Source organism: Pholcus phalangioides, unplaced genomic scaffold (assembly GCF_987345545.1).
Source record: "Pholcus phalangioides strain wild (caught in Gottingen) unplaced genomic scaffold, Ppha-v1.0 ptg000010l_1, whole genome shotgun sequence".
Lineage (NCBI taxonomy): Eukaryota > Metazoa > Arthropoda > Arachnida > Araneae > Pholcidae > Pholcus > Pholcus phalangioides.
Window position 1 is genome coordinate 9,414,283 of NW_028301603.1, and position 26,855 is coordinate 9,441,137.

Sequence of the window (26,855 nt, forward strand, 5' to 3'; positions counted from 1 at the left end):
TAGTGTATACTTAAATGGTAATATGTCGAAAATAATGGTGAAAATTCGCTGTAATGGTGAAAATTCGAGAATAAAACATGAAAAATGGAAAAATGTATAGAATTGCATGGTTAAGTTTACTGAACTACAGTAGAAGCTCTCTAATTTTCTAATCTGGACTCCTTTCGACCTAGGTAATTCAAGATTATGAAACTTATCAAATTACAGATCAGTTTCATTTATTTCCCAAGTTTTCATTTGAAGCAGTAATGTACCTCTTTAAACATTTTGATTCATATTTTTCTTTAAAAGAAAATTAATAGAGTAATATACAGGGTGCATAGCTAACAGCATGTGGCACAAATTACTGATGAATCGTTGATCTTAGAGATGTATTTCCAATTAGAAAAAAATATCCAAATAATGTTGAGACCTCAGATAAGTTATTTACTTTGTAAGGAGTTGTATAGTTATATCAAAATTAAAGAATAATTTTTTATATGAACATCTTTTGCTCCAAAACACAATTAGAACGTTATTGCCATGTCTCTCTTGAGGTTAACAAAAAAAAATGTTCCTCAATGTAATATTCATTGAGATATTTGAATTCAAAAAACTGTGTGAAAAGGGGGGGGGGGACAGCATAAACTAACAGACAACTGTTCTTTTCCTCATTTATGTCATTCTCTCCTGACTTGTTTTTTAATTCAAATATCTCAGCTAACTAAATTAAATTTTCTCACAAGAACTTAAAGCATTATGTTTCCATTTGCAGCTTTTATCTGCCACATCAATTGACATTTTTGGCATGCCTGTGACACACTCAGCCCATCCCGGAGGACATATGACTTTATCTGATGATAAGCATCAATCCTGTGTGTGTGTTCACTTATTATGTTAATGTAAGTTATGTATCCCCTGCAGTACTCTCAGTGAATATTGCTAGTAACTAACATTGTCATCATTAAGCCTCTCTGCCTAAAGACTCTTTCGACCTTATGTTTGACAGTCCTCATTCTGAGTCTGTTAAATAGGGTTCCACACTTGAGCAAAATAAAACACATAAATCCACAACAAATGGTATGTCAATAAATCACAAAAATCCACAATATTAAGCAGATTTTAAAATACCAATTGAGTATGCGAGTGAATTTGCTCTCAACGACATAGAAATTTATGAATTCATTGTACAGTACGTATTGTACCTTTTCGAAAGAATAAACTTTGTTCTAAAATTCCCAGACAAGACAAAATTAGGGCTAATTCAATCAAACAAAGAAAACTTGTATAAGCTTCTCATATATGTATCTGAGATTGATATGACAATGTGTAATAGTAACTTTACTACCCGTGTATACAAAGTACCACATTCAGATCTCAATACACAGAGAAAATTCTTGGGCAAATGATTTAACAAATCACCCACACAATTTACATTAAAAAAAAATACAAACATATGAAATCAAAAACAAAATACTACCTGTACCTAAAACAAAACAATAGCCTGATAATCACTTTCAGAAAAAAAAAATCAAAACCATTCTATACTATATGAAATTCTACAAATGATACAAAATTCTAAATTTTCGAATTACAAATGCAAATCACACACACATAAAAGACAGAAAACATCGATTTAAACTCTTCAGAACAAATCCCGTCATTTGATTAGAAGAAATTTTAAGTTGATGATTTGTCAACATCCAAAGGTTGAAGCTTCAGAAGCTTCATATTAGTATGCAAGATGATATGGATTGCTCAAAATTTAAAGTAATTCACAAATATAAAAACTGCTACTTCAAGTAAAAGAAACAAAATTACTGCCTTAAAAGCTACCTCAGACAGAACAAAATTAAAATTATGCCCTACCAAAGACAAAACCTCAAAAAGTTCTGGTCAGTTTATAAACAATCTGACTTGCTGTAATAGAACAAATCTAAAATCCAAAACATAGTGCTAATATAGTATTATTATAGTAATTAAAAATAAATAAAATACCCCAATTTTCTGACATTTTCGGCATGTTTGGAAATTCACTAGATAATCAGTATAAATAATAGATCATGGACAAGTTCTAAAATACTAAGTTTAACTGTACAGCTTGGAGAAATGAAACAAAGAAAGGAAAGTTTCTGACCAAAGCTACATTTCTGACTAATCACATTCATCAAGATGTGCCATCATTGTCCCACTTTCCTAGGAGCCCAAAAACAGCAGTGGACATCAATGCAATACATCTGGAAAGTGTGGTGGAAGAAATATAGAAAATGACTGATGAAAAAGCTGAAAAGTTTTGAAAAGCTGAAACAGAATTTGGTTGAAGAAAAATGTCGAAGTCCCTGGTTGAGAAAAAAAAGAAAATTCTTGGCATAAGTGTCCAGATTATGAATCCATCTGAATTAGAAAGGTTCTACTGTATTAGTTTGCGTCCCATTTCAAAAGAAATTTCTTTCTATGGTCCTGCCATCTGTAATTGAATAAAATCAAATCTTGAAATTTCATGCATTGATTTGAAATATTTGCTATGTATTCACATAAATTCAAATTTTGGTATGCTTTGCTCCCATTTCCAAAATTTATGTTAATTGTGCTTCCATGTTTTCTTCGCATCAATTAAATTCTTTCAATTCACTTGATGCTTATACAACAGAGTTTGTATTGCATATTACTTTAAAAGAGCCAATCTTGCTGTTATTTCCCTCATCTTGTTGTGGGCCGCTTCATATCTCTCTGAGATGTGAAGTTGGATGTTGCCTGGTCCTTCCATGTTCAATGTGGGCGTGATCAATGTTTTAAAGGTTTTGAGGTTCATTCAACATGATCAAATAATATGTGTGTGTACTCTAATTATATCAGTTGACTGGAAAGCTCTTAAAAGATGGGATGCTCTGGTCAAAAATACAGTAATTGTGAGGAATTCTTTCTGAAAAAAACTTATTGTGCTAATTTTTTATGCTATCTAGATTTTTTTAAACATTTTCTATTACCACAAGCTTATATCAGGATCTGTTGTGGTTGTGTAATTGCTTGCACAACCCATAAGGGCATCTCTATTGAATGAATTTAATGATCGCTTTGCACAGTATCATAACTTGTATGTTATGTCATTTGCTGAAATTTTGTGAATTTTCTTGTTTTATGTAGCATGCAATTTCCAGGAGGTATTCTGCTGGAACAGAGAAGAGAAAGCATTGGATTGAATATGCTGATGATAAATATGATGTGAGTTAATTTGTATCTTTGTATCTTCATATGTGTTTCTATAATCACATTATACCATATGATCGAAAATGTTGTTGATTGGTCTGGGACAGAATTGTGTTTGTGAATTTGTGAATAGCTGTTTATCAGCACCATCCTAGTACTGCTACAGAGAAGGTTTTTTTTATGTATCACAAATGACCTATTTTTTGTGAAACTGTATCACAGATAAGTTATAACATTGCTACAAAACAGGTTCCAAGAAATCTGCTGTGTAATGAGCTGTACTGTGTGGCATTAGGCCTATAGAAAATGGGATGTCATTATGCAACAATGCGACACAGAATTCTGCAAATAGTATTCACATAAATGTTGTTGCTTTAACCCTGTGATTCTATTATACAGTGAAACCTTGATATAACAGTATTCTGCGGACAAAGAAAAAATATTGTAGAGAGGTTATCCAGAGGTAGCATTATCTCTTCTGAATTGGCATTGTTAATACCATCATAAAATGCATTTATAAGTATTTGTTCACAATATTTATATAAATGGTTGATTAATACAATTTAATTAGTTGTTCCGCACTGTAAAGTGTGGTTTACTGTACAGCACTTTTGTGTACTACACAGAAAGTAGCTTCACTGCAACTTCCATAACACTTTCGGAGGGTATTAGATAGTGCAAAATACTGATGCTATCAAACACTCTCGAAAGAACAAAAACTGGTGAAGAATTTAAAAATATACTAAAGGTGATTTTGACAGAAAAATATAAAAACCATCGTTGTAGCCATTTGAAAATCTCCTAAAAAAATGATATAGAGGGATTCTCAGTCGTAAAAGATATTGTTGTATCGAGAGGAGTTTAACATTATACAACAGGCAATTCAAACAAGATTTTTAAAAATATTGTTGTAGAGAGATTTTTATCATTATAACTATATTGTTGTAGTGAGGCTTCACTATGTGTTTTGAGAGCAATTTATTACACCACCATATAATTCCATGAATACTGTTCTTCCAGGTGCCTTTCATTGCAGATGTAAAGACAGTGCTGCATATTTTATTTCTATATTTGCCTCTACCTATATTTTTTGCGCTTTTTGAGCAAATGGTAAGAAGTTTTGTAAAAACCATTATGATGAGATTTGATAAATAATTTTTCTTCCTGTTTTGTTACAGAAAAAATTATTGGTAGGCAGAAAGCATAAGTCCTAACAGTATATCAATAAGATAATCTCTTAAATTAACTTCTGATATACAGTCGAATCCTGTTTTAATGAATATCGTTATAGCGAAAATCTCGTTTTAATGAACACTTTCTAATCCCCGAAATAAGTTTACATAGGAACAATGCTAGGTAACCTGAAATTCCTTTGTAACGAAATTTCGTTTTAACGAAGTGATTCCTCTGGTCTCTTGGCGTTCATTATGAAGGGATTCGACTGTATTAGTGTCTCAGAGCTAGAGCCGCAACTGGAAACAAAAATGTAAAAATGTATTATTCCTCCAAGGCAACCATTTGTTCTGCTGCCCATCTTAGTCCAGCTCCCAAGCAAATCTTTGACATATATCATTGTTGTAGCTTCAGTGGATTAAAAAAAAAATTTAAGTGCGTGAATTGCATTCCATCTGTACCATGGATGCACAAACTCTGGTGCATTCAAGAATTTCACCTGGCCCATAAAGCAATTTCGAAAAATGTGTTACACACTTTGAGACAAGCTGTGGGAGTTGAGGTTTTTTGTACTATGCTAACAAAAACAGAATTATGTAATGCATTATTGATTTTAGAGAAATTACAAAAAAAAACCTAAGCACCAATTAAACATGTTGAAATTAACTTGTATGTGCTACAAAATGGCATTTTAAATAAGCCTGATGTAATTCTGTATAGTTTTCATTTGTTCAAATGACATTTTTTTATTCATACATGCGGTTACTTATCGCCCTTTAACATTTATTTTATTCTGCCAAAGGGATCCAAATGGGTTTTGCAGGCAATTAATCTGGATGGCAGAACAGTGAGTCAAACTTCTTATTCTCAAGTTTTTGAACATATATTCTGTTGTGTTATGCAAGTTTGTGTCAAATGAATGAATATATGTCAACATAAAATATAAGAAAATACTAGTTTCTGACATTAATAGTAGATATATAGTCTGGATGCTATATATAAGCTTAAGTGGCTATTAATTCCTTGCGTAACCAACAAGCTCATTTTATTCTTTATCATTAGATAACAGGCTTAATTTCCAATATGAGCTTCCATGTGTTTTGTTTTGAAGGTAATTTTTGTTGTCAGGTGTTATTTATTTATTGGGAAAAATGTCCAAAGGGGTCATTCAAGTATTACGTCAGCATCGAGGGGGGGGGGGAGGAGGGAATGAAGGTTTGCTTACGTCATCAGCCACCCTTTTCGAAGATATGAAATATTCTAAGCTGCTGATGAAATTTTTCTGACGGGGGGAGGGGGTGTTTTGCTGACTTTTGCTAATAACGGGGGGTGGGGGGGGGGGGTCAAAAATGGCTGAAAATCTGCTTATGTAATACTTGAATGGCCCCAAAAAAAGGTTTTAACTAAAAACCTGTAGAAGAAATCACAAGATTATAACTCAAGATATAAGATGCATAACTCAAATAGAAACTATAATGTTCCTAGAAAAGAGTGAATAATTAAACATTAATACAGTCAGACTTGCTTATAATGAGCTTGCTTTTAGCGATAGTCTGGATTTAAATTGAAGTCAGAGCAAATGAATGCATTTTGCTTGGTACAATACGAATTGTGTGGCAATTCTGTCACTCTTTTAGCAAGTAGATTTTTTTTTTACGATAGCTCAGATTTAATGAAGTACCAGACTGGAAACTTCAAAAAATAAATACAAAAATCAGAGAAAATGTAAAGAGTGATGATGATGCAAGGATGATCATAAAACCGAGTTTCCTTTTAACATTCTCATAATAATGGACCTTAGATGACTGCCAATCAAATGGTTTGCCAAAAGATTTATCACCCCCTCTTCTCAGGTTTGTTGCCATTGTGTAAGAACATCAACACTGTTTACTAAAGAGAAATGAGTATGTAGAAAATGATGAGCAACTGACCAATCAGAATTTTCAAAAAATAGCTACAACAGCTTTGTCCAATACCAACTCAATGTGTTTGAGTGTGAGGATCATTAATAGAAGATTTTTCTTTCTCAAATGTTGTGCTCTTTATTTTTTTTGGAAAAAATTTTGAAAAAATTAAATTTTTCATCCTCAAAGTTGGATAGATATCATTAAGTTACTAAAGAAAGTGCAAAAAACATTTTATATTTCAAATATCAATGTAATCTTATATTCCCTTATAAGCACTTAATTCTTGAAATTTAATTTCTTTGACTTGAAAACAGATTTATATATATAGGGAGGGAAAGATTTAATGAAAGATTAATTTCACTGAAAACAAACTTTTCGCTATAAGCGAGTTTAACTGTGCATTGTTTTATGTATTTGTTACAAGCACTTAATTTCTCAAATTTTATTTCTTCTACTTGAAAACAGATCTAGTGAGTGCTCTGATTTAACAAGCATTTTTGCTAACTTCTCGTTATAAGCAGGTCCAGTTTTAATTAAGGTTTAATAGAATTTAATTTATCATGCAAATCTAACTTTGTACATATATGTATTCAAGTTCACAGTATGTACAGGAGAGTAGCTTTATCTCTATGTATTGAGGGAAAAAATATTCACTGTATGCTAGATCAAAGTATTTTCAGTTCTCTGTCTCGAAGCATTTTCTCTCGAAAGTTCCCAGCAACTGAAAAGTCAGGAAAAATGTAAAATAGTTGACAGAAGTCAGGGAAATATGCGAATATTTGATAAAAGCTAGGGAAAAGTTCCGTGAAGGAAAAAAACTAACTCTAAAACAAAAATTCAAAAATATCAGACATTAAGATTTTGAATTATATTTCTCCCAGTGTTTTGGTAAAGGAAAGCTAGGGAAAATTTTGAGTTTTGGTCAGGGAAATAATCAATCAGATTTTGTTGGGAAACCTGCCAAATTATGTTAATAGTGAAAAGAACCACAAAAGTTCCCTCTCTTTTGCATAAATCTGGTTTTCTTGCAGAAGTGATAGATGTTGTGAGTATCTGTTTCTGATTCATATTATTCAATCCTTAGCAATTGCGTTAAAAGATTTAACTTTAATTTTTTTTAAAATAAACATTTTTTCCCCCATTCATTTACTATTTCATATTCACATCTTTGCTTATATCTTTAGCACACATATGATGAAAATAATAATGCATCCATTTAAAAAATTGCTGACAAAAAAGGCTCATTTTTTCCCCCAATATTCTTACATTGTTCTGTAACATTCATGTACCCCTCTTGGCCTATCAAAATTTAATATCGTGGTGAAAAGGGTGAATTTACGTTTGCGGTAAAACACCATAAAACTCTCATATTTTCATAATTACAGTAATATCCTTCAGCTTAATTCACCAAGCAAATCTTTGTCTTTTAGCTTCACGTTCTCAGAAAGAAAGTATTTCCCAGCAAAAGTAGCATTGAAGTGAAGAATTGATAAGAAAAGATGAGGTGACCATATGACCCTATATTTTCCCATAATTTTCACCATCCCAAATTATTTACAACTGTCCCTATGTTTTCCTGTATTTTCAATGAAGTATTTGTGATCTTCTCCGACATTGCACATGTGAAGATAATTATTGTCTATAAATAACATTGTGACTAAAAAGGGCATCATTATGCATTTGTAGCACATATTTGTCATGTTCAGCATTTAGTTTCATGTTCACATGAATTTGCATTTCAATTTACTGCAGATATGTAATAGCATTTCATTTCCACTGGTAAGTTTTTAGAAATATAAAATTTTTTAAAAAGTATCCCACCACAATTTTTTTGTGGACTTGACTCCTTTATGATCAAGGACATAATACTGCGTTCAAACTCCAGTGGGATAAATTCAATCCAGCTAGCTGACTGATTTTTTTCCCGATAGTGTTTATTGTAACCCTACGAAACAAAATTGTGTGTTCTACCTTCTCTGTTCTCCCACCACCATCATGATATCTCAATGAGATAACAATGGTGGTGGTTCTTCTCAGATTCCCCCCCCCCCCTCATTCTTCATGGTATCCCCCCCCCCACAGACACCTGTAATGTATTTTTCTCAGAACTAATCCTTCTATTACATACATGGAAGTGAGAAAGCGGGCAAGTGAAAAAAAACTACAAAACAACATTATTGTGGGGGTGGGGGGGGGAGAGGCACTGTACTAATACATGCACTCTCTTATCCAATATATCTCTGTACTGTTTCTTCCCACCCTTATTTATTTTCTTTCTTTCTTTCTTTTAATGTGGAGCAAGGCTTCCATATTTATCGCCTATATGTCTAATACAGATCATTCAAATTTAACTTCAACCATTTGTATGCGAAGGGGTTAAACCAATGAAGCTAGCTAGACATAGTTTTGTGCACGTATATAGATGATCCTAATGCCTATGCTTGAATTTAATCCTGTCTGCAGAAGGTTCCAGTCACCGACAGATCGGCGATGAGTGAGGAAGTGCAAGTGATTTTCATTTTTAACGAAATTCCAGAAAAAAAAAATGCCAGAACAATGCTACTTCATTAAATTTTGTGTACAGCTCGGTGATTCCTGAATGGAAAAAATATGTAAGACTCGACAGGACTTCAGGGGATGCAGCAATGGGCATCCCACAGGAAAAGGAGTGGTACAATGTACAACCGCTTCAAAGATGGTAGCATATCAGTGGAAAGAGTACAGGACCATCTTCTTTGATTCTAGTGATGTGGTTCATCATGAGTATGCATCACACGGCATAACCATCACCAAGGAATACTACCAAAAGATTCCGAGTCACCTTCATGACGCTGTGAGACACAAAGGGCAGAACTTGTAAGTTGCAAGCAATTGGGAGCTCCGTCATGATAATGCATGATTCTTGCCCATTCTTCACATTTGGTTCAGCATTTTCTGGCTAAACAACACGGATGTGCTTCATCAGGCTCTCTATTCTCTCGACATGGCTCGATGCGCCTTTTGGCTCTTCCCCAAGCTGAAATGTCCCCTGAAAGGATCAGATTCAGTCAAATGAAAGTCTGACGGTGTTCACTTCTTCACTCATCAGCAATCTGCCGGTGACTGGTAGCTTCTGCAAGCAGGGGACAATTCAAGCATGCACATTAGGATCATCTATATACATGCACAAAACCATGCCTTCCTAGTTTCATTTGTTTATGCACAAAAAATTATGATTGGATACTTTGAACAAACCTTGTATCAGCCGTATTTAGCATTCCATGCTTGGCACCTTTTTTTTCAAGACTAGTCTAATATTTTCAATCCCTTTTTCCCGTACTTTTTGTTCAGAGAATAAAATCGGCTTAAGGAAAAATAAAGAAAATCTGTGCATTTTTTTCTCAAGACCTTCTCCACGCCTCAACACAACTCCTATACTTTTATACAAATACAACGCCACAACAGGCAAAATGCCCAACGAGGTGGCTTATGATGGAACTATAAGAATAACTACTTGTTCAGCAACAGCAGAAATAGATACAATTAACCATGGTCATTAGAATTTTGATTGAAACAATAGTTTTTGCCTTATTATTTTTATATCATATCCATGGAAAAATTCATCTTGACTTACAGCTTATGAACTAAATGATGATGCAAGTCAAAGGTATCATTGCATTTCTTTTTTTGCTGTCATTTTTTATTTCCACTATCGGCTGCAATCATGTCTTTTGACTTCAGTACATTAAAAATAATTTTTATGAATGCTACTTTGGCTGTAAAAAACAAATTTGAAATGATGGGGTGAGTTTGGCTGAGTGGTCATGGATATGCATTATGCTGTGATCCTGAATGCTTCGGTTTATTTTTTGTGTATACTAACAGGATGAAATATTTTCTCCTTGCAAGATACCTAATTTTTAGTCTTCAGCATCAGCTAATGTATATTTTATACCTTTTTAAATGCTTAATTTTGGATTGTGAAGCATTGAATTGTTTTGCTTCTCATATTTTTGAGTTATGGTAATTACAACAAATTATCGCCTAAGAATGGAAAAATATCAATGCAAGGCCAAACAGCCAAGTAAAGACTCTATGAAGCAAAGTTTATGCTATACAAACATAACATATTTGTGTTTTCTTATTTATACTCATAGGGGCACCTTACAATCCAACCATCCCAAATGCAAGCTTGGAATCCTTTTTTTGTGATTATACTAATTCCTGTAATAGATTTAGTCGTATACCCGTTATTCGCCAAATGCAACCTCCTTACAAGGTTTGTACTTTGGTTGCATCAGTAGTCATGTCTAATTTTTTCTTTTTATTTATGTTTTATAATAAATGAATTGCTTTATGCAAAAAGGCATCAGTCCATTTTCTGTAAAATTTACTTTCTGACATTTGATCACTTCCGCATTCACTACATGCTTTCATTTTAAAAGGGGCATCATTTTGTGGTGAGATGGTGGAAGTATCCATAGCTAAAGTTTCAAAATTTAGGTAGAAAAAGTTAGTCTATAGCAGTGGTTCTCAACCTTTCGAAGCTTGTGGCCCAGTAAATCAGTTTTTCATAAGTGAAAGGCCTGGTCAACTAATGAGAAATTGATGGGAAAATGAAACTGTGAATCACTCATGGCCTGGTGTGACTAGTATTATGGCCTGATGGTTGAGAAACACTGGTCTATAGACAGTTTTTACTATTTTCTGAAAACTGGTTTTTGTGACTAATGCCATTTTTTCATGAAGTACTTCAAATTTTAAATACAGCGCATGCTGCTTAATGTGATCTCGGTCAATGTCACTTGAGTCAAGACTGAGCTAGTATAGTGGAGATAGTAGGAGAAAGGATTTTTGAATACCGTGGTGCAACCGATGGGGGTGTGGGAATCCAGGATATTAAGGAAAGATGCTATTTTGCTTCAGATGTCACAGCACAATCATGATTATTTAATTCCCACTGAAACTAAAATGAGATGAAAAGACTCCAGCTTTTTTTAAAATAGAAATATTATGTACGTTTGAGATATGAACCTTTGATAATGAACACAGTTGGACAGATGTGAAACAAACATGCAAAAAAATTTATAGGGATTTAAAACTGAACCTGATTTAGGGTTTTCACTGCCTTTGAGCTGTGCTGTATAAATTTTAATTCATGGAAACAACAATGGAGAAAAAAAGATAAGGGAAACGGGTAATGCCTTTCACAGGGTAGTCAAGGTCACCAGTATTTCTCATGTATGCAGTACATTAAAGTAGCCCTGACAAATGCTAGTCTCATGGCAATGTAAGAAACTACTAACAAAATGTGCAAAAAAAAAAAAAAAAAAAATTGAAGAAAATAAGAGCAATTTTATCAATTTAAGTCCTGATAATTATAAAAAAAAAAGTTTCTTTTGTTATTATATTGGTCTGTTCCAGTACCAAGTATCTGAATGATTACGTTATCCATGATTTTAATTAGCGTCGTCTACTGTCCAAGTATCAGCTATAGCACTAATACTTTGCTTTATATGAAACTATAAAAGACAATGAATTTCACAAATTATGTTTTCTGCCTGTTGAGAAAACATGATGCTACTGAATGACAGGAAACTCATATTTTGCAAAAACTTTTCTCATTTTTCCAGATCATTACAGAGGATAACTGTTGGTGGGCTGTTATCTGCTTTGGCTTTCATAGCTGCTGCTGTTTTGCAGTTATTTATTGAAGTGAGTCAACAATTTTTGGTTATAGATTGCATGATTTGGTTATTTTAATTGTCGTATTTTTATTAATATACATTAAAACCCAGCTAATCTGAACGACTCTTTAAAAAAAATGACTGTGCACAAGAGATAATTGAAGAATCAACAACAGAAAAGAACAAATGCTCTTAAATTCTGTATTGTAACATGTTATATTTTATATATGGACAATGGATACATGATCATACCCATGATGATTTAGTTGCCTTGAAAAAATCTTTGTTTAACGAAGCGACGTATACCTAGCAAATGATGCAATTCATAGTTATCAGCCTCAGAAACATGATGTCTGCCGGCATAGGCCTACAGAGGGGTGATAGCCCCTACGTTCACTATACTCACCTTCAGAGATTCCCCCCGTTAGAGGAGCCTGTATCTGTAAGTCTGTAAAGGGCTGCATTATCATGAAGAGCAGTTTCAAAAGCAACCACTGCTTCTGAATGAGTCTTAGCTGGATTTTTGCAGTTTCATGCTCCCTTTCCCATAATCCTTTGTGATTTTTTCCTTTTGTCGAATTAAAGATACCAGAACATCAGATTTCATTGACTTTCATTGTTCAATGGAATTATCTGGTCTGTGACCATTATATCCACCAGTATACTCTCTATTATTACAGTTCTTAAAAAGTCATGTTTAAAAGACTAACACCGGTAATCTGAACAGGTCCTGGTCCCAATTAAGATTAAAGGGGTTCTACTGTATTTCTCAATGTGGTAAATTTCAAAAGCAAAAGATAAACTTTGTGTAGAATTTTTTGAGCGAAGAACTTTAAAAAATCACATTGAATTTGATACATCTGACAATACTATACTTCTCAAACTTGAAACTTTCATATAATGCAAAGGCTATGGGATACCGTTTATACTCGTGTATAAGTTTTTTTTCTTCAAATATTTGTTTCTAGATTAGAAGTGGGGGGTGTCAGCTTACATATGGATCAGTTTTTTCGTTATTCCTTTTGGCTGTGGGTGCATGAATTTCTTGTCCACAAAGTGAGTTCCACTCAGCTCACAAAAACAAATCTATGTTCCCAGCGTCATGGGATCCCTGGGCTGAGCACTGCCCTGAATCCCACTACAAGTTGAGCACAATTGATAGTAATTCCTATGCAAAGTCATCTGAGGACCCTCATATACCAAAGGCCCAGATGAGCCCGTGCATTAAGACAACCCTCAGTGAAAGATGTTAAGAAAAATGTATAAATCCATACAACAGGATAATTACACCAATTTATATCCCATGAACATTAGCCATCTTACATATCCAGCTAGCAGACTGAAATATTGTATGTCCATGCAGTAGCCATTGATGATAGGAAAACATTATTAGTGTCTCGTACAATGTTGCCAATAAATGGAAGGAGGAAAGATTTTGATCTTAGAAATGGGGTTGTTTTTTTTTACTCTCGCTAAAATGTGCCTAGTTTTAGGGGCCCACGGCTTATATACCAGTATATACAGTAGTTTCTACCTATTAATTAGGAAGAAAAATCCTCTTCTTATAGCCTCAAGGACTTGAAGGAATCTATCAGGAGTAGTAGCTTCAAGTGCAATCTGAAGATTGTTACAACTTAGCCTGTAAATAATCATTGTTTCTTCCTTACTATGGCAATGATTGTAATTGTAACACAGTGAGCTCCTTCGATAAAGTTTCAACTAATATAGAAAATGAAACACTTTGAATTAAAGCCCTATTGAACTGAGCTGTCTTTCAAACCAAACACAACTCTGGTCTATTGCCATGGGCAATTAATTTACCTCCAATTGAGTTGTGTCAGAAATGTGAATGTACCTATTCATTTTTTTGGGGGGAGTAGTACAATAGACCTCTGGTCGCAGTGCTAGGTTCCATGGAACCACCCCGACCAAGTCTAAGTCTATATTGAAAATGGTTGATGATATAAAATAAGTATTGCAAAAATATTTTATTTCGAACTTATATCTGTATGAGGTACAAAAAGTTTTTAATTTGTTTAATCCAATGCAATATCAGAATTATCAATGATAAAGTTATCAATTCACTCTGCTTGTGGAAAATATTTTTAAAATTGTAACTTCTCCTACAGAAAACATTACCTGTACCTATTCCTGCTGGCCAGAGCGAAACTACGATCATCAATAACTCTCCTTGTCGTGTCCGTATTGAAAAACGTGACCCTCAGGATCTATCACCATACCAGGTAAATTTTATGTTTTGGATATTTCAACCAGCATTCATCTGTTGAATAATGGTTCAGTGCAGGGATGCATAAGCGCCCGCCAGCTTGCCAAGGTGTTCCATTCAGCTGGCAAAAGTTGTTTCTGAGAAATAGTATCAGAGTATACACAGTTTGATGATCACCAGTTTTTGACCCCATGAGCCCCAGTGAGTAAAGGTCACAGATTTTTTTTGATTCTCTGGAGATTTTTTTTTCAGTTTTTTCCCTAAAATCTAGGCTTTAAAGTAACTGTGACATGTGACATTCAATATTTATTTTTTCTCTCTCTCTCTCTCTCTCTCATATATATATATATATATAGTTTCTTTTCTTCTTTTTTTTGCCCTGGAGGGATGGATGGGTGAGTAGCAACAGAAAAGAACAATGTCAATGTGTGTAGCCACCCCTATTTAGAGTGGATGAATAAAAAGAACTTTTCTTTCTTTGCTTGTCCTCCCCCCCCCCCCATGAAAATTCTGGCTTGCTCTGTAATGAATTTATAGCAGCAGTAGAAAACAAACTGATGGTCCTCTGGGCTGCAGCTCTGTCAGCCCCATCCTTGTGGAGCCAGGTAAAAGGGCCACCCTTTCCCCCCTCTCGCGAAGGAAGAAAATAGTTTTTTTAATTATCAATTATTATTTTTTTGGTAAGCATGATAAATCATACTATATGATACTATACACTATACATGATAATTTATACATCGATTGTTGTATTGCTACATTCATTACACATACTAGACCATGGGCGGAGATACAGGGGAGCTTGCCCCCCCCCCAGCATCAGAGGGGGAGTAGACTGATCTAATGTATATATAATTGACATCATCATCGTGCCCCCTCTCCCCCAGCAATAATGACCATGCCCCCTTCCAGACTTCCAAGTCTATCTCTGCCTATAATAAATATGAAAAAAATTCCAAATGAGTCTAGTATCATTTGGAATTTTTTTAATATTTATCAAATTCACCAAAGTCATCTATATATCTAAAACCATTAATTTTACCACAAATTGAATTTTCATAATAGTGCAGAAACATTGGCAAAAGCACTGGAAAAACCAGTACCCGTAGGAATACCAGTAGTTTTTCTGAATAAATCCATACCATTAAATAGGTGGTTTTTTTAAAATGCAGAACTTGGAGCGATTTGACTAATCAGTTTTTGTCACATTAATAGTTTTCATAATTGTCAAATAAAAATTCACATATATTTTCAATATACAGTGAAACCTGTAAGACAGACACTGTATAAAATGGAAACCTGTCTGAAATGGAATCAAAATATAGTCTGTTTAATGATTAGTGCTTTTGTTTGCACCTTTGTAAAACGGAAATCTGTCTGAAATGATATCCCGTTTTAGTCTGTTGACGTTCCATTTTGTACATGTTTCACTGTATCACGAGGAAAGTTTATAAATAAACGCTCAAAATCATATGTTTCGATAGATTGTATATTTCTATTCCTGATAAATTCTTAAACTTGTTATTATTAATTATGAAACCAGTTTTTCCATAATCCATTTTACCAAGAACTTTTTTGAGAATGTGAAAAAATTTTAAACCAGCTTCATGATTAAAACTGTGGATATTAGATGTAATGTATAAAAAATATCATTTTATCTCAACTCAGCAGAGTTTAAGGCTTAGGCCTAAATTACTTTCAGAAACGCTTCTGCTATTTCCACCAGTTTCTGATGTTTCCCCCTTTGATGAAGAACTTAAATATGACTTTGAAGAAATTTATGTGTTGAAAATACATTTGTTTCAACTTTAAATTTTCAAATTTCATTTGATTGATCTCCTTTTGCACTAAACTATATACTTTAAATTTTATCTTGTCGTTTATTTATATATATATATATATATATATATATATATATATATATATATATATTATTCTGTGTTATCGGGCATCAATTCATTTTATAAACATACATGGTTGAGGCAGTTGCATTTGGTGGTTGGCAAGTTTCATTCACGTAGCTAATCCTCAGTCATGTACGACTGAAAAAAAGGAAGAATCGAATGATAATATATTAGACATGTCCGAGACATTCAAATAGAACATTTTGTAGAAATAAGTAACCGATAGTTATTTATAGTGGTATGTTATTATGTGTATTTTGAAGTTAAAATATGTTATATAATTCACTCTGCTATGATGTATTTCTGTCGGGTGTTATATAACTTTTGATTGACTATATCAATCCAAAAATTTTAATTTTATTTTTATATTCTAAACAGGTAGTCACCTCGAAAAATGCTACACTGCATGAAAAGCAACAGTGGCAGGTCACGCCTTCAGACTGTCGCAACGTACCGCCAAGATCCTATATTTTTACACCACACAACTCTTCTGAAACATTGATGATCACACCATCTTCAAAACAGTTGGAATTTGTTGCCGTAAGATTTCATCGTTTACGTAATTTGAATGTTGTTTTTTGAAATGATTTTCGTTAAACTTTGCTGTAAAAAATACATTAAAAAAAAATTTAAATGATATATTAAAAGTGATTTATTTTTAAACTGAGGGTTTTTTTTGTAATAAAAATTACTGAAATTTTCAGTTTTCTCTGCTGACCCCTCTCTCGGATTATACACATCCTAAGCTATTTTTCCTTAATGTTTCTGTTATTGTTGAAACATTTATCATAGCGTTGAGACAAGTTCTCACAGGCCCATGCCATAGAAGTGAAAAATTCCATAATCGAAACCACTGTTATTTCAATTCCTTTCTCGGTTTCAAAACATTTGCCATGGAACTTTTTCAATTACAGTGAAACTTTGCTATAAGGATACTCTGTGAACCAAGAAAAAATATTGTTGTAGAGGGATTATTATTATATTGAGAGGTAGCATTATCATCGGGTGCCAACAAATTTATGCTGTTTTTGGTGTCTCTTCTGAATCGGCGTTGTTGGCATCATGATAAAATGCATGTATAAATATTTCTAACAAAAAGTTCTAATTTATTAGTTTCTGAACAAAATTCTATTCGTTGTTTCACCATGTGAAGTCGTTTCACACACAATACTTGTGTATTACATAGAAAACAGCTGCACTGCAACTTCAATAACACTTTCGGAGGGTACATAGTACAGAATAATGATGCAATTAAACACTCTCGAAAGAACAAACACTGGTGAGGAATTTAAAAATATATTGAAGGTGATTTTTTAGGCAAAATATATAAAAAATATTGCTGTATCAGTTTCCAAATCTCCTAAAAAAATATTGTTATAGAGAAAATCATCATAGTAAAGGATATCACTGCACAGAGAGGAGGTTAACATTAGACTATAGGCAATTCCAAACAAGATTTCTGCTCGGGATAACTTTTGATTAGCTATATCAATCCAATTAATCACAGCGAAAAATGCTACACTGCACTCCCAGAGGAATGTTTTCGAAGTGCATGTATGGTTAATATGGTTAAGTAGCAGTGGTAAGTACATGAACTGTTGATTTCATCCTGAAGAGGGTGCCACAAACAGAAACCATGCAGCATTGATGAGGAAAAATTTTTCCCATGGGCTTTTTCTTTCAGAGTGCAGTGTTTATGCCACGAAATGCGGTAAATTTTATAATGAAGCAAAGTGAAGTTGTAATGAAGCTCGAAATTCCCTAATCAAGATTAGATTTCTGATTAACGATCACCTTTTTTACGGACAAATTTTTTTTGTCCTACCAGTGTCCGCAAAAGAGAGGTTTTACTATGTATAGCATTCTATTACACAGGGTGTTAGTAAACTTTTTAGGAAAGATTGGGGGTGGAGTGGAAGTGTTCATCAAGACAAACAATATTTAGAGAATACCATCTCTTCAATATTTCGAATGTTTGCAATTCACGCAGAGGGTCAAAACAGCCAAATTAAATTGTCTACACTAAAGTTTCAATGATGAAAAAAAGTGGGGCTGGGAATCCATTAAAATTTTTAACTGGTTAATCGAAAATTTTTAATTAAATTTTTTAAAAAAATTTCATTTCATTCATCTATTTGGTAGATGGAAACAAATATAGGAATAGGTTAAGAAATTAAGGATGCTTCAAGCAATTTAATATGCTGAACATATTTTGTCAAAACCTGTAATTTTTTCACTTGGATCTTGTCGTTTTTAAAAAAAATGGTTATTTTTGGTTATTATTCCCTGATTTTGAAACTACACTCATGTCCATAAATTAAAGATAATTCAGAATCACACGAAAATCGAAATCTAAAGTAAAAATTTTCACACACATCACAATTATCACACACATCTGCAAGAATGATATACAAATTTCAGGAAGCCACCAGATGATGCTGATAGTACGTCACAATGATGAGAGTGTAAGAGGGGGGTATATAAGTAATGGTGGCAAAGAAGTAAAATTGTTTACAAGAGTTCTGTAAGGCGCTCGGTGCCATAAGCGAATAGTTATGACACAGAGGACGCATGTGGATGATTTTTTACGTGGTAGAATTATCGGCCGCCTGGAATGTGGGCGTACTCAGATGGAAGTATCCGAGGAACTCGGAATTGCCCAAAGTGTCATCTCTAACCTTTGGCAACAATTCCAAGATAACGGAAATGTCAGTAGACGTTACAGTACAGGTCGTTTATGGATGACACCGCCCGTCCTCGCCGAGCAAACATCGTAAATGAATGCCTTGAATCTGAGGATATAACCCATATGGAATGGCCAGCATTCTCACCTGACTTGAATCCGATAGAGCATGTGTGGGACATGCTTGGCCGACGAGTTGCAGCCCGTCAACCACCTCCTACATGTGTACCGGAACTTCGGAGAGCATTGCTTGCTGAGTGGAGTGATCTTTCCCCAAGATCAGATCGATAATTTGATACTCAGCATGCCTAGGCGTTGTACCGACTGTATTTCATCGCATGGGAGACATACAATGTATTAACCATCGTACCAACCATGTAATAGTAAGTTTTTTAAAGGAGATATTTTTACAATTGCTCCAGGGAGCAAAAATCATAGTTTTTATGAATGGTATCATACGTACACCATCATTTTTGTTCTTTATCTTTCGTTTAATAAATGGGCTTTATGAATAAGTAACGTTTGTTTTGTTTCTGAACCTTTATTTGCCGGAGCTGGCATTATCCTTAATTTATGGGCATGAGTGTACTTTTGATTATACTATTGCTTGTTTTTCTAGAAACTTCTCTCGAATGGTATTTATGAGAAGATGAGCTGATGTTCCCAAGAATACGAAAAACTACTGTTCATAGCAGAGACAATAAATTTTGGTTGTCTTCTAAAACTCCCATCAAACTCAATCTGAAACTGAAATCAATTTTTGTTGAATCTAATTTGATCAAAATGTTGCTTCAAACATTTTTTGAATATGGTCACTTATCCAAAATGTTTTGTACAGAACATGATTTATAAGACATCACCAATCGGTTTTTTAAAAAAAAATCATTAATTTTCACAAACATTTGATGAAAATTTTAATCAAATTTTAAATTAATCGAACCAGCTCTAAAAAAAGATACAATGAAATCATAAGTTGCACAGTCCTATGCAAATCAGCAAAAGACCCGAAGGAGATGCTCAGCGTGACGTCCAAGGTGTCATTGCATAGCTCAGCAAATGAAAGACTGATGCACCCCCTCATGGTGTCGTATTGATCTTGTCTGCTGCAACAAAGGATTTCATGCTTTTTCTCACTAGAAATTTGCATACGACTAATGATTGGCAGTTATATTCTGTTCTGAAAAAGTGCTGCCTTCTCCTGCAGAGCAGAGGTGAGGACCTGTGCTTGTTGCAAATGTTTCCAAGTTTCACTTTTCTGACATTCTGAGTGATTGTGATTATGGGTTCTTTTGTAGATATTGTTCATCTTGATTGGTACTGTCACTACTCAAATTTTTCTAAACAGTTTACGAATACACTGTATTTGCAGCTCAATTAAAAATTCAAGCCCATACATTTTCTAATGTGAATTTTTTTGTTAGAAAGATCTTATTTTTATTCCATAAGATGGCACTTATCATTATGCTATGAACTCCCATGAAATTTGATCTGTGGCGTTTGAGATTTTGTTTAACTTTATCAGTACACACATTTGCTTGAAGCTAGTTGTTGTAAATTTATAATCCCTTACATGATATTATTGAATAATTTGTGATTGACATTTCACAAACTGATTGAATTGCATTAGCATATGCTGTATTTGATATTTTTTGAAGAGCATTTCATTGGATTTAAAGGTAAAAATGTACATATAAATATGATTTTGCTGGTCTAGAAGAATTGCACTGGAATGTTTTGGCATACGCTCTGTGTTTCAAGGCTTTAGCAAGAGGAGAAGGGACTCGCAGGTCTGATTCCCTTGCCTCCCGAAATGTGAGAAAATTACTGAAAAGGAGGAAAAGATCACCAAATCTATTGTGGTCTCCCTCCAAACGAAATGTTTGGCCTATTGTATTCTCCAGATGTTGTTCCTTCAGACTACCATTTGTTATGATTCATTTCCAACCCATTTCATCAATGGCAGTAAATTTCAATATAGCGATATCGTCGGAGTTGGTGTTTGGTGAAGTAGTCCTTATGAGTGTATCAGAAATTGACTCAAAAATGATGCCATCATGTTTTAAAAAAAGATACTCTATATTATAGTTGAAGGAAATGTATTTTATTTTTACTAGTTGGTGAAAGTGATTCTGTGTGGCTTTCTTGCATGCTTTAAGGATATATTTTTCTTTCCCTGCCTATTTTCAATGAAGTATTTTCTTAATGCTCTATATTCTGGCAGCTGCCGCTACCTAAAAGCAAGACGAAATATGGGCAAGCTATGATCACAGTTTTTTACAACATTAGGGACTTGAAACCAGATGGAGTGTTCCAGCTCAATGGGACAGATGTCAAGAAACTTGATCTGAATCCTAAAAATGATTCTTCTGAAATTGGAACAACTTCACCAACTAAAATTAAACCAGGATCGTAAGTTGCTCTTTTGATGACTGATTTTGAATAAAAATTGATAAATGTGTGTATGAGAAAAAAAGTTTTGAAATTACTGACAGTATAAAAATTGAAATTTGTGTTAACATATTCTTGATGAGGAATTGGGAAAGGCATTTTTCATTGGCCAAACGTTGGGAGTTTTTTTATTTTTTAAGCACAGAAGACTGTAAATGCATGTGGACAGTGGCTGTTTCACCTTCACATTATACCATAACGGTAATACAGCAGGGTGCATAACAATGACTTTCATGAATTCAGTAAAATAACGAGCCACACGTGAACAGAGGCAGATTTATTGGGGATTTTTTCCACCCTCCTCCTATGCAAGTCTAAATTTTCTTGACAAATTTCCAGCCTGTGCACATGGCCTTTGGCCCTGTAAATACACATCTGTCTCTAGGTCACTCACATGCTTACACAGTTTTGATCACTCTTTTGGTTGCTCACTGACCTGGTCCTTTTCCCTCTAGGTCACTCTTCTGATTACTCACGTGCTTGTAAACCATGTAGGTCACTCTTCTGATTACTCACATGCTTGTAAACTATGTAGGTCACTCTTTTGGTCACTCACTCTAGACAGAGGCAGAGTTATGGTTTTACTGCTTGTGGGCTATAAAATTTTTACCACCCTTCTCATACGCTAATATTTTTCTTGACCACTCATTTCTCAAATTTGCCACTCTCTCCAAACGTGTTACCCTGCACTGTAGCCTGCATGGCCCCTTGCCCCTGTAACTGCGCTGCATCTGTACATGAAGGTGGATGCAATACATCAGATTCTGAAATATTGAGAGGGTCTACTGTATACCAAAAATGTGCAGGAATAGAGTATCGCAATTCATTCTGCTGCACACTATCTACAATGTGTTGATATTTATCTTGGACAGGAAATTAAAGGAAAGAATTTTTTTGATTGCAAGATAAAAACACTTTTTGTGCATCATGATATCGAAAGTTAATCTAACCTTTTTCAATGAGTGACTTTGTGGTCGGGAAAAGCAATAGGTGAAATAATATGCTATGCCAAACTTGTAAGTTGTGCATGTTCAACCCCAAATTTAATTCTGCTACATGTATGGTCCCTAATAGGATAAATGATACTTTTAGAATAGTTATGCTATTTGAATATTTTTTCTGATTGGAATAATATAATTATATATATATATTGGAAGAAATATAATTCTCTATAGATGTGTAAAGACAATAGGGTGTGTAAAGACAATTTCACGCCGTGTCCCTGTGTTTATAAATTATGAGTAACATACAGAGAAATTTTTGTTTTCCTTTTCACCACAAGGTACCAAATTTGTATCCAGCGAAGCAAAGCATCTGAAGAGATTTGTACTGATAACTTTGATGTCGGCCCCGGTGCCGTTTATGCTCGCAGCTTATATTTTGGTTATGATAATGCGACCACCGTAAGTATTGATGTTTTACATTTGTTCCCAGATCACATTCATATTCAACATGATTTTCTCATGTCTTAAAAAATTTGCTGATACAAATTTCTATTGAGCTGTATTAATTTGTTCATACACTGCTTGAAAAATACTAAGGAACAGTATATTATTTTTCATCATGCCTCATGATAGACATCTTCTAAAAAAATGAAACTTGTTTATTGGATATCCTGATGCGCTGATAGATTAAAGCAGGCAGAGGGGTGACCCCCATCTCTGAGGAAAAAGTTTCATGTTAACAGTTATGTAAATAGAGATGGAACCAGTTTTGCAAAGGTTTTAATAGCTACACATAAAAAAAAAGTGATTATTTGTCTAAAATAACATAAATCTGATATAAAATAAATGCAAAAATGTAAGTCAGTCTTCAAAATGCTAGTTATTGAAATTTTTTCAATATTTTCAGGGGGGGGGGAAGGGAAAGGACCTCTCTGACCTCCTGTTTTGCTGGGGTATCCCATACCTCGCAGTTGTCCTCCTCCAATGGTTTATTGCATCTTTCAACCAACCGCCTACCCCACAAAATCACATTAATCTGTCCCTGTCCTCGAGTATCTTTATTATGAAAATGGAATAGATATCACCACATGGCGCAAAACAAGATGAGCGAAAGCAAAAAAAAAAAATGCTTGGAAATAAGGACAGATATGAGTTCGTCAGTATAAAGTATAACTTTCTCGGACACTGATGTATATTTGGCATCAGTTGTACATGCTGTCTATTAAATTGTTGAAAAGAGCTAGGGGTATTACTTATGGTATTTAGGTCTGGCAAACAAGCAGGGCCATGTCAGACTGATATGACCCAGGAGAAGGTTGTGCAAATGTCAATGTGATTTTACAGTACCTCTGTCAAAGATACGAAGGGGGAGTTCTGCCAGTGCATGATACCTGCCTTGTACAGGATTGGTACTTGTACACGGTTTTTACACTCCTTGGCCATAGCGATCAATTTTCTGGAAATTCGTGTTTCCTGCTCTCTCCACAGTAGTCGGTGTCCAGAATAACTGTTGATGCTGAAGCACCCTCTGTTGCTGATCTAAATGAATATGTTCATTACACCAACATAATCTTTCTCAACGATGATGCTTGTTGCCAGTGCCACTCTAGCGTGTGTGCAGACCCGGGTGCCTTAAGAGAAGGGGGCTTCACAAAGATGAGATCTGGTTGAAATTTACTTGCGACTTACCCAGAATCAGGCCTCAGAAAAACCACTTGGCTCGGGGGGCCCCATGACACTCTCAAGATGGCCTTGCTCATAGCAGAATGCATTTTTTTACAGGCTTCTATGTATATAGACCAACATTATTTAATCGCTGAGAAATGGTTGTGAGTGCCAGTAGCATCAGCAGAATCTGCAGCTATCTGCGGCCATCAGTGACATTTGTATTTCTTTTCACAACTAGGCTGACATCTACCCTCTTGAAGTGTGGTGATCCTCCTATGGTCTCCAACATGCTTTTGCACAGCATTTCCACCTTCATAGGCTTATTTTAATTACGATCACGCTCTTCGACCTGCCCATTGCTATGGCAAATTCAGTGACATTTTGTTCTGCCTTGAGACATCCAACTGCTTGACCACAACCGTATTCCCTCAAACGATATGTTAGACATTCTGCAGGCAATGTTTGCCGTCAAAAATGAAAATTTACAGCATCATCTTAACAAAAATGGTGTTTTAACAAACAACGATGATGACAACAATTTTTCCTTAAACGTTACTACTTGCAGTTACGAATCAGGAAACTGCGGATGCACTATCTTTTGTACAAATAAGAAGCCTTGCTCTACGATGCCCTCTGCAGTTACTTTTCCTGCGATTGTGTGGTTGTCTGAAACTCAGTTATGCATTAATCAGTTGCTCCGTAGCATTTGTTAAGCGACGCATAGTACATTGTAGCGTCAAGGCTCAAATGTGAGTCGACCTCCCCATTTAAAAGTGTTGCGACAGAGAGCAACAGGCGTACAATGGTACAAATATTCAATCATTACACTTCATTCATAGCTCGGAAAATAGGTGACAACTGGCAGCACTGTAACAAGCATTACACAGAAACAAACTTCATGTTAGGTCCACAACACATACATGCACATTTCAATGTGTGCCAGTTCGTTAGAGGTTGCATAGGGAAATATAGACAAAGTGCATTTGTGGTTTAATATTGTATATTCAGTCGTGATCAATTTTATTTCAGTCAATAAGTTGTGAGCATGCACCAAGCTTTGACTGTTGCCATATCGATAATTTTTTACGCAAGTATGTTCCTTCGAACAGCAATTTGTCTGTTGAAATATTTTTTCACCTTTCAGATACAGACGTACAGCTTTTCCATCGTGGAATATAATAAGATTCACGTATTGTATCAAGTACCACAGTATATTATCCTGACAGTTGCGGAAATCATGTATTCGATAACTGGTTTGGAGTTCTCTTATTCTCAGGTTGGTGACTGCATACTATTTTGTTATATTTCGTTTTTGTCTCTGTTTCAATGTTGACCTAATTCAAGCATTTACTATCTTTACTTTTAAAAATAGAAGACAGATGGCAACACCAGCAAGAACATGAAACAAGCAACTCTGGCAATATAAATGCATCAAGGTCATGCATATGCATGCATTCACCCAACACGCTGCTTGTTGTCATCTCTCGAATCTTTTTTGACAGAGTTAATTTAAGAGTGTTTTTTTATCCCCTTAGTATATTTTCTGTTTCTTTTTTCGCCCCCACAGGCACCAAAAAGTATGAAATCTGTGATGCAGGCAGCATGGCTTTTCGCCATTGCAGTTGGAAATACCATTGTGGTTCTCGTAGCGAGGTTCAGTTTTTTCACCCTAGAGGTAAACCACTACCTCTTTACACTGCTTATTATAAGTTTAGAGAAAATGAAATTTTGCTATAAAATTTCTTTTCAATGCCTCCCTTCCTCATTATCATTTTTATTATGTCATTACAGTCAAATGAGTTTTTCATGTTTGCTGGTCTTGTGTGCATGGCCATGCTAGTATTCGCTATTATGACTATGTTCTACGAGTATGTTGATCCAGTTTTGGATGCACAAGAATCTGAATTGCCTAAGTTGAATGAGGAAAATGAGAAAGAGGACGGAGGCGTCACAAATGAAAGCCACAAGGATGGTGGTGTACAGGATGAAAGCCACAAAGACGGTGGAGTAACAGATGAAAGTCGCAAAGATGATGGCATAACGGATGAAAGCAACAAGGACGGTGGCGCAACTTCCAAATGAAATGACTGACATTTTACCGTTTCAAAAGTCGAGGAGCTTCTTCATGAAAAGACATTACATGTGAATGTTTTCTTTCACAAAATATGTGATATTGTGAAAAATGAAATTATGCATTGATGGAGAAATGTCAATTCAAAAAAAACTTGTTGTATTAAGGAGAACAATGTGCAGAATTAGGTTCTCTGAGTTTTTTTGGAGTGTTTGTTTTAAATCACAAATGCTCATTATGTCTCTTGATTTATCAGTATCATGAAACAGTTATTAATAAAATATGTTTTATTATATGTTAATTATTGCATCAGTCATTCTTTAATTATTCCAGCTGGTCTCAATGAACATTTGAAACTATGGTGAATATGTGAACTTTACACTTAGGGGCGTCGGAGCCGGGGGTGATTGAGCACCCACAATATTTTGTGGCCCTTGTCTGAGCACCCCCAGAATTCAGAAATCAAGATCTCTTGTATGAATATCAAGTGGAGCATCCACAGGTCTAAAACACTTCCGACACCTTTGAAGGGCTATTAAGGTGCGATGACCTTCAATGACGTAACGACCTTCTACTATAGATGATGTTGGTACGAGAAGGGGGGTCGCATATATATATTTAAATGAGATCCGATTAATAATTTCGAGAGTAGGCAGGCGTTGCTAGCCTGATAATGGGGGTCTCAGAAAAATCCTTTTGCCTAGAAAAAGCCCATGTGCTCTTAAGCAGGGCTTGACAGATCCAAGGCATGGGCAGAGATGCGGGGAATGCCCCCATCAAAGTTCGACTGATCTAATGTATATATGAATTGACATCATTGTGCCCCCAGACTTCCAAGTCTATCTCAGCCTATGATCCTAGGTGGTCATGGCGACTAACAAAATGGGACTAGAACCTAAAATATTTTACGAGGCATTTACACGTATTTAATTACACGGCTCCTAAAAAAACTCCCAATTAATTACACAAACCATGGCTCCA

General features: G+C 34.8%; 1 protein-coding gene across 5 annotated transcripts in view; it reads left to right on the forward strand.

Annotated features, from left to right (window-relative positions):
• The window catches only part of LOC149080858 (solute carrier family 15 member 1-like), a 65,563-nt gene extending 39,388 nt beyond the window's left edge, over window positions 1-26,175 (forward strand). For all 5 annotated transcript variants that reach the window (XM_089237530.1, XM_089237532.1, XM_089237533.1 and 2 more), the window contains 12 exons: window positions 3,124-3,201; window positions 4,207-4,296; window positions 5,162-5,206; window positions 10,403-10,524; window positions 11,879-11,960; window positions 14,062-14,175; window positions 16,439-16,600; window positions 20,965-21,152; window positions 22,474-22,594; window positions 24,948-25,079; window positions 25,371-25,478; window positions 25,595-26,175. In XM_089237530.1, the coding sequence (XP_089093656.1) occupies window positions 3,124-3,201; window positions 4,207-4,296; window positions 5,162-5,206; window positions 10,403-10,524; window positions 11,879-11,960; window positions 14,062-14,175; window positions 16,439-16,600; window positions 20,965-21,152; window positions 22,474-22,594; window positions 24,948-25,079; window positions 25,371-25,478; window positions 25,595-25,885 (1,533 nt within the window). In that variant the 3' untranslated portion in view covers window positions 25,886-26,175. The remainder of the gene's footprint in view (window positions 1-3,123; window positions 3,202-4,206; window positions 4,297-5,161; window positions 5,207-10,402; window positions 10,525-11,878; window positions 11,961-14,061; window positions 14,176-16,438; window positions 16,601-20,964; window positions 21,153-22,473; window positions 22,595-24,947; window positions 25,080-25,370; window positions 25,479-25,594) is intronic.
• The last annotated feature ends 680 nt before the right edge of the window (window positions 26,176-26,855 follow it).